The 13,780-nt window shown below is 40.9% G+C and overlaps 2 protein-coding genes across 7 annotated transcripts; one reads left to right on the top strand and one right to left on the bottom strand.

Annotated features, from left to right (window-relative positions):
* Positions 1 to 277: 277 nt before the first annotated feature.
* LOC109485336 (testicular haploid expressed gene protein-like) lies at positions 278 to 4,729 on the top strand. Of its 3 annotated transcripts, none has more exons than XM_019788890.1 (8): positions 278 to 620; positions 1,493 to 1,523; positions 1,833 to 1,898; positions 2,080 to 2,214; positions 2,386 to 2,523; positions 2,873 to 3,002; positions 3,325 to 3,456; positions 3,698 to 4,729. In XM_019788890.1, the coding sequence occupies exons 1-8, from the start codon at positions 572 to 574 to the stop codon at positions 3,986 to 3,988; spliced, it is 972 nt and encodes a 323-aa protein (XP_019644449.1). In that variant the 5' UTR covers positions 278 to 571; the 3' UTR covers positions 3,989 to 4,729. The 3 variants fall into 3 exon arrangements, with proteins under 3 accessions (XP_019644449.1, XP_019644450.1, XP_019644451.1); XM_019788891.1 differs by having other exon boundaries at positions 279 to 587; XM_019788892.1 differs by lacking the exon at positions 278 to 620 and adding an exon at positions 885 to 954.
* Positions 4,730 to 4,785: 56 nt separating this feature from the next.
* On the bottom strand, positions 4,786 to 13,262 carry LOC109485335 (armadillo repeat-containing protein 3-like). 4 transcript variants are annotated; one of them, XM_019788885.1, is made up of 20 exons: positions 13,023 to 13,262; positions 12,512 to 12,583; positions 11,927 to 12,044; positions 11,406 to 11,531; positions 11,015 to 11,083; positions 10,681 to 10,856; positions 10,417 to 10,543; positions 10,121 to 10,188; positions 9,650 to 9,833; positions 9,181 to 9,333; positions 8,800 to 8,975; positions 8,268 to 8,452; positions 7,869 to 8,012; positions 7,551 to 7,719; positions 7,133 to 7,317; positions 6,916 to 6,994; positions 6,388 to 6,515; positions 5,973 to 6,135; positions 5,533 to 5,625; positions 4,786 to 5,329 (listed from the first exon to the last, which is right to left on the bottom strand). In XM_019788885.1, the coding sequence occupies exons 2-20, from the start codon at positions 12,557 to 12,559 to the stop codon at positions 5,219 to 5,221; spliced, it is 2,502 nt and encodes an 833-aa protein (XP_019644444.1). In that variant the 5' UTR covers positions 12,560 to 12,583; positions 13,023 to 13,262; the 3' UTR covers positions 4,786 to 5,218. The 4 variants fall into 4 exon arrangements, with proteins under 4 accessions (XP_019644444.1, XP_019644447.1, XP_019644446.1 ...); XM_019788888.1 differs by having other exon boundaries at positions 12,512 to 12,578; XM_019788887.1 differs by having other exon boundaries at positions 13,037 to 13,262.
* Positions 13,263 to 13,780: the final 518 nt, after the last annotated feature.

Here is a 13,780-nt window from a genome sequence, read left to right as displayed (position 1 = left end):
TACGTTTTTCCAAATTTAGTACATATCTTAATGTGCATTATTTCTTGCGCAACTAGCCTGGATACCATCTGGATCATTTTCGAGCGTTGCGCGCGCATGCGGAGCCAAAATCCGGATGGTACCCAGGCTATTGCGCAACTGCCTTACGGGGTGAGCGGACTGCAGTTCAGTTGACCTCCGCATAGCGCCATTTCAAAGGGGGCGTGATATGTTGACAGAATGTTTTTGTTTTTGTCCATTCGCTTTTTGTTTGTCTCTAATGTACCCTACTATGATTTCTAACGCGTCGTAGTCAATCAGCTTGTGGTCCTAAAGTACTGAAATCCCCATATATAGGGCGAATGCTGCGTTTTTCTTCCTGGGCAACGCTCATCCGAATGCGCATCTGAATGTGAGGCTAGCTTTTGGTCTCCGTTACCTAGTAACCGGGGGAGACGCTTTTGGTTTGCGACTTCTGACCACCGGCGTTCGGGCAAGACGGCGATCAAACTACACAAGTATATTTGCAGACCGTCTGAAGCTGCCGAAACGCCAATTTCTTCTAAATTAAGGAAGGAACAAGGTTTGCAAGATGACTGCGACGCAAGGTCCGTTGTTGGTTGACTCCGGTGGCGGGGACGGTGAGTTGCCATGCGTGCGTTGGCATAGCGATGTCGTTTGTCATGTCGTGATCTTGTCCGGGGCGAGGCGCATCGTTACCGGCTGATCACGCCCTGGCAACTGTGATCTTTAAGCTCGGGGCTGTTTTGATGCAATCGACTCAAAAAGCAGGGCGTATCCATGAACTATAAGTGCAGCTAACAGTTATTTGTTATATTTATACTATTCTAAACCTTAACAAGTTAAGCCTACTTAGTTTGTGGGTTAAACCTTAAATTGCTGGGTACAACATGGTTAGACTAAGCATGCCACACATTAATATCACAGTAGCTGGAACTTGCTGTCAAAGCTGAGGTGACGATGTTATTCTCTTCCACTGTGTTTACATTTTGATCACCTGTTGCCTATATGTACATGAAAGAAAAACTTTAAAATCCTTGCACAACAGTTGTAACTAGTTGTAACCTATGGCATCTACTTAACAACAAACATGCTATGAAACTAATCTACCCTACACAAGACTTCTGTAGTATGGAATGAGAATGTACTTTTCCAACTATTGGTGGAGCTTTTGGAGTTTTGACATTCTTTACAATGTTGTCCTGCATGTACAATGATGTGTTAGGTCTTGTCTTCTGGTCCCTCAATTCCCCAGGGATGGCCAGTAAATGCTGCCAACATTGCAGTAGAGCACAGTTCTGGTTCTGTTACATTAGTTTAATTTCCAGCAGCATGTACATGCATGTATAATATCTAATGTCACGATGCACTGATGAAGGTTAAACATCCAGGTAGAACATTATGTAATGCAGAATGATATCATATATCACTATAATAATTTCTAGTGTCTCTAAAATCAGTGACATTGCCTTTTCCTTCTATTCATCAACAGATACAATGGATACAACTGACCAGGCAACAACGTGAGTATTGTGATGTATTGAAATTGAATTAGACAGATCAGCATTTAAATTTGTTTCTGTATTTTCTATCTGACTATTTTGTTGAATAACTTTGAAAGGAGGGGAGAATTTTGTTGAAAATGGGGAATAAAAGGACATTAAAAGATGTGAAGCAAAATAGAATACAAGTGATGTAACAAAAGTGATTCTAATTGCCTGTCAGTGTTGCATTTGGAAAGGAACATACATACATGTATACATACAACCCCTTGAGTTTGAAATGAAATTTTGTGTCTGAATCTGCAATAACTATACCATTATTTCCCACAGGCTAAGGAGGGTCTACCAACTAGCATCACCAAAAACGTCCAAGTCTGTGTGGCTGACTAACTATGAGTGAGTAATTCAGTTATTATCATTTATAGAAGGATTGGCATAACAGGTGACTATCACCTTTCTACAATGTCAACTCTGATAGACTTAATTGTAAGGTTTGAACCTTTTATTATAGAAGGACCTCTTCTCTTTTGCATTATACTCTTCTGCTTTATACTTACTGTTGTTCTATCCTGTTCAGACCAAAGTTGGTTTGGGGTAACCAAGACCACCTGTGGCCACTGTCTCCAACAGCACTAAGGGCATCGGCATCTCCACGTCTGGAACGTCTGGCACTTTCCAAGAGAAACTTCCAAACAGGCAGGAAAATCTGCAGGTGAGCACTCCAGACATCTATACAATCAACAATGTACCCCAAATCACATTGTAGCATTGCCTGACTACATCACGTCAAATCAGCACAAGCTAATTGTAGCAAAGACAATCTAGAGACATAATAGACTCTAATTTCCATTCATATTTGACAGTGTGTCACATTTCTTTGCAGGCCTGAGTTTACATACAGCTGTGGCCGTTCCTCTCTTGTCTGGGAGGTCAGTCCATTGGCAATGACTGCAGAGTCTACCGAGCGTGTCAAAGTGCTCGCCCTTCCAAAAATGCCGCCACCAGAATATCAGGATGACAGGTAACGTAAAACTATATGTACTTTGCTTGAATCTACAACTTAGATAACTAGCCTGAGAGTTAGCCTTGATTAGCATGTGATCGCTCCCAACATCAAATGAGTGAATAACTCTTACATGAGTGATTGTCATGTGATTGCATTTTGCCAACGACTGATAAGCAAAATGTGGGTGCTAGTTTTTTGACTACCAATAATTTGCATATGCCTTTTGTCTACGAGTAACTGATGTTAACAAAAAAAAGTTGGGTGCATATGAGCTACACCAATTTTCAATCGTAATGTATTACCGTAGCTTATTACCATGCTAGCATGCAGAAGCTGTAACTTTCATTTCTTGAATACACAACAGGCCTGAAAATGCATTCTCTGATGGGATATGGAGTGTAACAGAGGGGGCAAAGAGATGCCCCAGTAGAGAAAGAACCGAATTCCTGGCACGTCCCAAAACTCCACACCAGTACTACACAGGCAACAGACAGGTAAAGAATACATCCTTACATGTACTTTCCTGCTTTCATATTGCTACAATAGCCCCAAGTATGTTCCAGCACCCCTATGTTCCGACATAGGGTTATTTGAACATAGGTTATTGACAGATCATAGGGATGTCGAATCATACTATACCTGAAAAGGATCCAGGATTATCCAGGATCACCTGAAAAGCAGGCCAAAATGGCCTGAGTTGTATAAATTACTGGTAAAATAAATAAAGTGCAAGTGAAAGGGCTTATTCCATACTTGATCAATGGATCTATATTCCATGTTATGAGACATATGAATCACTCTGATATTGTGAAACAGGTGGAGACAACTGTGCCAGGGCCAGCACAGCGAACAGTGGCAACTCCACGGGTTGAGGACCTTGCTCGCCCTAAAAGCCGACCAGCTGGCCCATTTCTGGAACCAGGCCACCCAGAACAGTCTATTTGGAAGGTAACAAAAAATTTCAAGTTTGAAGTCCAATAATTTTAAGGTTATTTCATAGAGATTATCAAGTTTACTTTCTAAAACCAGCCTGTCGTAGTTTGAAGTGGCTGCTCTTCATCACTAACAAGGCCAGTGTATTTTTGAATGCACAGTGTACCTTGCATTTTTAGCATCATGCTTCAGATGTTAAAAGGTATAATTATTATAAAGACAGGACTGTTTTAACATGTGTATGAATATTTACTAGGTAAATGGAAAGGCACGGACTGCATCAGCGACACAGAGGCTCTTAGAACTGGCGAAGCCGAAAGGTCTGGCTGACGGATTTGTGGCCAACCGGGAGGTCATGTGGCCAGTCTCACGATCAGCGCGCCGCACCCAACACACGGAACGCCTCGCCCAACTGTCTGTCCCCATCGTCAGAGCCACTATGGACCACGTGCAATTTGACCCTGATGCTTTTCTGGTGAAGGAGACAGCCAAAAAAGGCCGGTGCTCACAGAGGGTAGAGGAGCTAGCACAGCCCCTTGTACGATAGACATTTTGTGAAAGATTATGCTTGAAAGATAAGTCTGCTAAAGCGATATCTTCCAGCTGCCTCAATGCTGCTATATTTCTGTGTATTGATCCTCATGTAGCTGTTGAAACTGACTTCAATGGTGACTTTGATTGCAGAATGGCTGCTTTAGTACCAAATTCTGTGTGAATGTGAAAACTTTTCTATGACACACTTTTCATAATAATCATGTGATTTTAACTTTGTCAGAATTTCATGGGATACATTTACAAGCGAACAACAATATTGTATATAAGGGTAAGTTTTGTTAGCGCAATACCGTGTCAAGGCAATAGAGTATTGAGATTATTCTGCACCCAACATACAAGTCTGATGTGTAACTCTAAACTCACAGTATGTATTGAAAAATGGAAACTTGACGGTACATAGACATCTTTCCTTGCTCAAATGAAAGTAGAAATGGGAATGGATTTTCGAATTAGTACAAAGTAACATGTTTGGGATTTGAGAATTGTTAGTGGTCTGGTGGATGGACAGCAGTTAAAAGAAAATAATTGAGTGTAGAAAATGTGACATATGTGTTGAAATGAATTATGAAAAATACATTTTGTACCAGTTCTTGTGTCAGACAATCATTCAATGTTGTATTAACTTCAGTATGATAATTTCAAAATAAGAAATACCCAGGACACAGGAAAAATGTCATGTTTTTGATGTTTGTTGAAGCAGAAGATGCTTCTTGAAATAAATTTTTGAACTTAATGACTAGCTGGCTACTTTATGCAGTTAGAAAATGAAGTACAACAAGACAACTTAGCAAACATACTTTTATTTATTTACTTATATGTACAGCCCAATTATAATTCTGTACAATAGATCACATCTATCACAGCAAAATTACAAACAAGAGTGTCACTTGTACACTCTTGCCACAATTTTCCAGATGCCACTATTGCCCATTCTCTGCAAATGACACCCCAAAAAACATATACAAATTTCAGCATTTCATGAATCTTTGCATTAATTACAACATCAAGTTAATTTGATGAAATGCTACTGTTAAATCTTGAAATATTTGTCACAGTGCTACATCTGGGTTGTGGTAACTTCTCATCACAGAAATTTGACACACAACTGAGGTGCCATGACTTCATGGTAAGAGATCTCTGCCAAAACCGTGAACATAAAACTGCTGCAAACACAAGATTTACAGTAATCAAAGGAATGTTGTGACCTTACAATATGGCAGATCTATAATTTCTTGTACTGGACAGCTTCAGAAGAGTCTCCCTCCATCAGTCTCCCTGGGATGTGCATCAAGTCAACTACGTATAGCTTTGGAGGATACTTTGCACCATTGGCCTGGAAAAGAATTGGCAGCCTGTCAGTAACTACAGTAAGCTATATAGCTGAGAGTCTGAGGTAGGGATATAACTTTTGGCAGCAAAGCAGAAAACTTGGAGGAAACAATAAGTAAGGGCTAGTCAGTGCATGAGTCTGATTTTGAAGAATGAATAAACCAGTCTACTATATACAAGAACTAACGTTACAAGCAGGGAACTTACAGTGTCATCAACATTCAGCACGACCTCATTCCAGGCTCTGTTGTATTCTCCACGTACAAGGGAACACGGGACAGCAATCCGGTCAGCGAGTGCCTGTCCAGAAGAAAAAAGATGAACTACGGTATAACACAGCAGTTGAATACGCTTGCTCAAGACAAGCCCTAAACAAGTGCATTCATTTAGCAAAGTTAGCAGTCTATCTCAAACACATAATGCAGTCAGTAGTAAAACATAGAAAACAATGATTAATCTAACAACTGGATAAATTCTCTGAAGAGTCAGATGTTTCACACAGCATCTCCTATCTTTCATTAGAGACTGATCACACATAGCCAATGCTGAAATGTCTCTTCACAGAATTTATCCAGTTGTCTACCTGGATGTCTAACCTCCATCGACAAAGAGAGCAATACTTAACCAAGAAACTGGTGCATGTGTACCTTGAAGAGCAAGGCTCGGTGATAGTGTATGCCAGTCTTGATCCGCCCAATTGGTAAAATGTTTGACTTCAACTCGTACTTAATTTGACTGATGGGCAGTTCGTAGCTGAAGGTTGAGAGCTTGCCTCGCTCAACGGGTCCTCCCATCTTGTAGGCTACAAACCTGCAGGGATGACAAGATATCAAACAACCCTTGAGGAACAACAAGGTATTGGGTACTACAACTACAACTAAAACCAAATAAAGGGTAGAATTGGCAGTAGACAGCACATATTAAAGGATAGGCTAAGTGATGAAAGAGTTCAATATTCTGAACAACTTGTTGACAATTGACAATTTGGACTTACATGCTTTTTTAAAATTCTCATTCTTATCCTAATGAATGGAAGTTAAAATACTGCGACAGAAGACTCACCTTGCAAGTGCAACGACCTGCTCTCTGGTGGTAGGCATGGGCCTGATCTTGCTGGAAACTTCACCAATGTACTCATACAGGGCATGGTCCATTGGAGGGTGGTACGACCCACTGTCTCCCTCTTGTTGCTGTATAAAGAATATCATGTTTAGCAGTCAAATTGGACCTTAACAAATGTTGAAACACATTTACACAGCAAAGTGTTTGATCTTCTCTCTGCTGCCTAACCTATTGTAACCTATTGTAACCTACAAAATATGAAATATAAGAATTATTATTATTGTTATTCTTATATTTCATATTTTGTATACTCATGTTTTTATTATTTATTATTTGTTTGGAGGAGTCAGCCTTGTCAAAGGATTACATGTATATCCTGTTTGCTGACTCCTCCCAGTTTCTTTTCTGAAAATCCCAATAAAAAAAAAAAATTAAAAACCAGCAGAAATTTGTGACAGTGATGCAGAACCCAGAATGTCAGCATTCACTTCAATCATAAGTACATCAGTAAACTTGAATGAGTGTTACCTGTAAAATCAGTTGCAGAAGCTGCATTTCCTCCTCCTTCTGTTTTTCTTCCTTCTCTTTGGATGCCTTGCTTTTTCCTCTGCAAAAAAGTGAGGTCATGTTAGTTTCCTACAGATTGTTTTTTACCATGACTGTTTCAAAGCTTGTTGGCACTTTACTTTGTGTACAAAAATAGCATATAAAACTAAGTTTATGATGTGGTTATCTGTGAGCTTACTTTGCTAGTTCCTTCTTGGACGGTTTCTGGTTGGTTGCTTTACTTTCTGTCTTACTCTCCACCTCCGGGGGCTGTGGAGAGTGCTGCTCCTGAGGCTGGACGTTAACCAGCAGGATGGGCCTCTTCTCATTAACCTCCTGAGTGCTGAGCTCATCCAAAGACTTGAAGCGAGAGTCTGGCCTCAACTGGGGGGTTTAAAGAGCACACATGTAACTTCAGACATGGACATGGCAAGTTACAAAAATAAAAATTGAACTTTGGTATACTGAATATATGAACATGAATGACTCCGAGATGGCAAATATAGGTGACCTGGCAGAATTGTTAACTTACCAGTAATAGAATTGTTAACTTATCAGTAATAGATTTTACATCACAACCTCTATGAGATGTACCATATAAAAACAAAAATACCTACCGGCCCAGCATCAAAGAAACCATCTGCAATGCTGTTGTCTGGTCCCAGATAGCCAGTCAGGGCAAACTTGGCCGGCAGGTTGGAGTCCAGGAGTTTGTCCATGGCTGCCTGAGTGAACTTGTTCTGCCTGGACACAGACTGGTTGATTTCCTGGAGAATCTCCAGACCTCTGTGGAGTTCCAGAAACACAGGACATGTTGTGAAAGTGAGAATAAAATTTGGCAGCTTCATTTGGTTGCATTTAATGGGGATGGAACATCATCACCATAAATTTGGAGAGATGTGTATGAAAAGGAGAAAGAAATGAGCAGGCCTTACCCCAACTTGCAGATGTCTGTGGCAGTTGGTGGGTCTCCTCCGCATACAAGCACAGCCCAGGCTGCAGCACGACGCACGTCATCGTTGTCTGAGTTCAGGTGCTTTATAAGGATCTCCAGTCCTCCATTGGAACGCAGCTCCGACCTACAATTTGAGCATTAAGTTATCACAAATTCACACATCAAGTACAGTCAAACCTGGTGTAGCCAGCCACCTCCAGTCAAATTTTACACAGCCCTGATGGTTCAACAGTTAATTCAAATTCATTCATGTAATGGAGTTTATGTAATGAGGGCATTTCTTGTAGACATGTTTCTAAGGAACTAAGGTATACATTCCTGCAAATGTAATTATGTTTTTTTTTTTTAATAAAATGTGAGTGATGAAATGCAGACCCACCTGGCATCTGAATCACACATGTACGCAGCCAGAGCCAGGCACACTTTACTGATGACCACGCTGTTGTTGGACTTGAGCGGCTGGATGAGGGCAGGTACCACGCCCATCCTCACCGCCTCCATCCTGATGATCTCATCTCCAGCTAAGTTGGCCAGGGCCACTGCTGCATTCGCCACCGCCCCATCCTGAGAGTACAGAATTCATGACTTATGAGCCATTTGTTCTAATATGACAATGAAAGCTAGACTGATAGACTGAGAATGAGTCACTGATACTGATTTGCGGATTGGCATGGAAATTCTGGGGTATATGTGACCCACTGAGCTGCCACCACGCCACTACAGTGGCCAATGATGCATGTTCAACAACCAGAAGCCGTGGATGCAGAGGATTCTGGAAGGCTTTAATCAACACAGCATAGCCAACATGGAGTTGATGGACGGACTAAATATGTCATGGGTGATCACGTGACTGCTATTTAACATAATACATACCAGTGGCAGGGGGCTAATCACAACCCAAAGACATTTACCTTTTGATCTGCAAGGAGATGGACCAGTGGCTCGATACCACTGTGCTCCACAACCTCCAAACAGTTAGTGGGATGAGCAGTGGTCAGGTTGGAGATTGCCAGTGCTGCTGCCTCTTTCACATCGCTGTTTTCACTCGACAGAAGTTTCACCAGTAACTCCATTCCCTTTGCCTCCTCTGCAGAGGAAAATTCACAGTTAAGATTCCATCCATTTCTATTACAGTTGGTTTGCTTTCAACTTTATTTTGGTGTATATGGAAAAAACAATTTGCAGAACAACATTCTTTGCATTGTCTTTTCACCAAGTTCAAGCAATACATCAGATCTATATTTGACAGTGACATTACCATTACTGAGTCAGTGAGGATATGATATACTAACCAACTTTACAGAAAGCATCTTTGCTTCCCGTGTGCTCAGAGATGGCAGAGATGGCCTGGGCAGCAGCCACCTGCACAGACGCACTGTCAGCTCCCAACAGGGTTACCAGCGCTTTCTCCACTTCATTCTCATGAAACATCTTCCAGTTTTCAGCTGTAAACACATAACATTTTTGAAGAAACAATTTTTGAAGAAACAAAGAATAAGATACTTATAACACATTCTAGATATTCTTACCTGCCAACAGTCTAGTACTTAAATACAATTGTTGTGCAACAAGCTTTGACACGATTTGACTATCATCAAGGAGAAATTCTTCATAGGGGGAAATTTTCAGATGATAGGAAAACTGTCAAAGTGGGAAAATGTCTACAAGCCATACTGCCATGTTTGATAGCGATTTCTTCTTATGACATAACATGGAAATTATATCATACATATTAAGAAAAACACCTGTTGAAACACTTACCATACTTTGTAGCTTTGGAAATTGACTTTGCTGCGTACTGTTGAACATCTGGAATGGTTGTTTCTGCAGTGAACTGCATGAGTCTCTGCAGACCTCCGGTGCCCTGAAGCTCCAGTATTGACTCTGCATCCTCCAGACAGTTGGAGAGGACATGTAAGGCATTCACATGGAGGTCGTCAAACTCCTGGAAAAGCACAAGAAAAGACACAATGTCGGTGGTCAGACATTCAGGTAGAACATTACATAATAAAAAAATAAACCAAGCAACTGGATAAATTCTCTGAGGAGTCAAATGTTTCAGATAACATCCGCTATCTTTCATCAGTGGCTGAGAACCACTCAATCATCAAGATTTTCTTGATACATTTTAAAATATTTCATGCAATTGTTTGTATCAGACTGTTTGTTGGATATGGGCCATGTGCCTGTTGCAAATGAATAAATAAAGATAAAAGTCAGGTATGGACTAACCTTTGTTCCCAGAAACTCAATCAGCCTCTCCAGCCCTTCTGCTTCTCGAAGTGTTGCTCTGGTTTCAGCTGCAAGCGGGGAAAGAGAGGCAAAATGGATGTCAATTCCAAGAAAGAAATTGCTAATGTTATATGAATAGAACCTGCAAGCAAGGTATGTACTATAAAAGGTACATGATCAGTTGGGCAAAACTTGGGCCTTTATCTCCCTCTTTCTTTTTGCAAGTTCTAATCATGTCCATTACTTGAAAAAATCCCTAGCCCTGAAGCAGGGGAGTTAAGTTTAGAGTTGTGTACCGTCTAGCGTGATCTTGGTAAGTGTGTCCAAGGCCACTGTTTGAATGGCAGGATATTCCGACTTCAGGAGGTCCAGCAGTGGTGGAACACCTCCCAGTTCTCGAATAGCAGCACGACTGTGGAAGTCCTGAAAAAGGCATACAAAACATCCAGTTATAGTACATGTACTAGTATATCAGGCCTATCATACAAAGATTGATTAAATCCTCTACATGAATCTGAGATCAACAACATAGTAAGATAAAACATGCTGATTTTTCTTACATCGACCAGTCTGCACAGAGCTTCTGTGGAGTTCTTCTGAACATCAGGGTCAGGCGAGGCCATGAGGCGGATCAGCGAGTCCAGTCCGCTCTGCTCAAAGATGATGACCTTGTTGGTGAACTCTTGCGCCATGTTGGATATGCAAAGGGAGGCAAACTCATGGCATATGGTGTCCTCTGAGGATTACAAAAAGATCATTAGACCAAAAGCACAAAAGTAAAGCACAAAATCAATCAGTTTCTATTTGTACATGTTCTAAATATGTATGCGAAACAAAAGCAATTGGTGTCATCATATCATTTCAGAAATATGTGAAATGCAGCCTCAAAGTTACCTTCAGGTGCAAGGAGAGCAAGGACTGCTGGGATACATTCTATCTTGCGCATCACCTTCCTGACTTCAGCTGAAAAGAAAACATCCAAAGCTGTGACTGATGTTCAGACTTATAGAGATTATAGAACAGAAATACAATGGCCTGTTCTGCTGATGACCAATGACAAACTTGAAATCTTAGCAAAACAAGTTCTTCAGTGACTAGACCCATACAGGTAAAATTTGAATGACCACTTTTCACATGTAAGCACATTTTAGAATCAGGACATTCTGAGTTTAGATGAACATGAGCATACTAGTATAGTGACCACCTGTCGACATAGACCAGATTTTTGGGGTCCTCTAAGTGGTTTTCTTGGGCAGTTTTGACAACATATGAGGGTGTTCCTTACCATGCTCAGCCAGCACCCCGAAAGCCATACAGGCATTTCTTCTGACCAGTTTATCCTCGTTGCTAAGGAGACGGAAAAGTGGTTCCACTGCACCCAGTTCTAACATCGTGCCTCGGTTCTCTTCACCTGAGGAAGGGGAGATAAAGGTTGTAAAAATTGCACTGTCTTCAATACTTCTGAATGGCCCATCTATTTTCATTCACTACAAGAAGCATTTTGGATATCAATTTTGAGCATCCTGATACATTTGGAGACAATTGCTGGGACACATCTGGCAGTTTCCTATCTGCCAACATAAATCTGTCAGGTCACATACATCTGCCACACTGGAAAATGCATGTAATGCTCCATTGCAACGTCTCCCAGTATGATGCACTCCTTGCATGTCTGAAATGTGAATACCTGGGGGTGCTGCACTAGAAATCCCTCTAAGACACCATTTCTCATTCATACATAGATATCCTGGTAGTAAGATCTGATGATGGTAATACTACCGTAATGGAGGTGAGATGAATACTCACATTTCTCTGAAAACTTGTAGACTGCCTCACATGCCTTACTCAAGACCTCCTCCTCAGGACTGCTGAGCATCAGCACTACAGTCTGGGCCTTCTTACTCTCCACTCCCACAGGATCAAACTACAAATACAACAAAAGGAATAATTACAACCTTACACTGTAAGTTATGGTCAAACCTGTTAGTGGCCATCTCTATATAAGGACCTGGCCACTGAAATACAGTAACTGTCAAACCTACAAGTGACCACCTGTACATAATGACCACCTGGCTAATATGACCACTTTTTGATGGTCACATAGACAATTTCACAATTTTACAAAAAGCATTAAGTTAGGCAAAGTAAGACACAAGACCACCTGTCCACACAGACCATACTGACTTTTATTTTTATTTATTCATTTGCATGGGTGGTCTGTATCTTCATAAGTACAAGACAAAGGTCAATGTTTCACCTGTTGAATATGACCTTGACTAGCATGAACAGTGACAATATTAGATTTGCATGTATGGTGTCTGCATATAACCTTAAATTATTTTATGATTATGTTGCTCACAACTTAAACCTGTAAATAATGGAGCTACTTACCACATCCTTGGGTGGCGGCTCTACTTCTTTCTTTACTTTCTTGCCCATACTGGATACTCATGCGCGACTGTACTGTGGGTTGAAACTAGTAAGTACTAGTAAGTGTTACATTTTAGGTCTCACTGGCAAATGATTCTTTCACCTAGCTAGGGGAGCTCGAAGGGGGGAGGGTGCTACTGCCAAATTCAAAACATGGCATACCAAGCAACCCACATACAAGTTTATGCAGCTTTAATACAGCTTTAAACTGTATATTTCAGGAAGAATAAACCCAAAGTGCCGGGCAAAACGCAGACAAACAACGACGATTCCAACAACAACAACGACAACAACTTACGATCACGCAACGAGCTTCAAAATATCAATGTCCAAACTTCCCGGGGCGAATAATCTCTTTGAGTGCCCTCTACTGTTGCAAGTGTGAGCTGGTCTTAATCTATATCCTGAATATATTACTGAGCAGTCAATAAAAGTCGAATATTTTAGGACACAACTAACGATCAAACTTTACCTGCTGGTAACTACCTTTCTCAGCGGGCGGCGTGTGCGCTGTTGCTACATGACGTCACATAGAGCACACAGTTTGATGACGTTTGGCGCTAGGTGATAGTGTATAAGCGCCATCTGTCAGTAATGTTCAGTACTGCATATGAATCGGTATTCGGTATTCGTAAGAAAATTCAAACTCTACTACTGGATCAGTTACGGATTTTTATTTCCGGACGTTTCGAGTGACATCCATCACTCTTCTTCAGCGTCACAAATGAACAGAGAACCGATTCACTCTTATATACAAGTAACTAGAAAAACCGGTTAAACAACAAGGTCCGTAAGAAGCTTTATCATATATCATTTTGCCATACGTTGTACCTGCTACATCTGTTGCGCAATAAAGTTCTTCTTCTTTTATGTAAAAGAACGGTTCACGCAATATACAGGTGATTAGAACTAGAAAAACCTGTTCAACAACCGTAAGAGTCTTGTTGTTTAACCGGTTTTTCTAGTTACTTGTATATAAGAGTGAATCGGTTCTCTGTTCATTTGTGACGCTGAAGAAGAGTGATGGATGTCACTCGAAACGTCCGGAAATAAAAATCCGTAACTGATCCAGTAGTAGAGTTTGAATTTTCTTACGAGTATGGTTTACCTGGATGTCTAACCTTCATCAACGGTATTCGGTATGTTACAAGGTGAACAACCTGGCTGCAGTGCACTGGAAAATGCATTGCACGGTCGTCTTCATAACTTCAATAACATTACACTTCCGTT

The sequence above is a fragment of the Branchiostoma belcheri genome, unplaced genomic scaffold, assembly GCF_001625305.1.
Source record: "Branchiostoma belcheri isolate BF01 breed outbred unplaced genomic scaffold, Haploidv18h27 scaffold74, whole genome shotgun sequence".
Lineage (NCBI taxonomy): Eukaryota > Metazoa > Chordata > Leptocardii > Amphioxiformes > Branchiostomatidae > Branchiostoma > Branchiostoma belcheri.
This window is presented reverse-complemented; position numbering and strand designations above follow the sequence as displayed.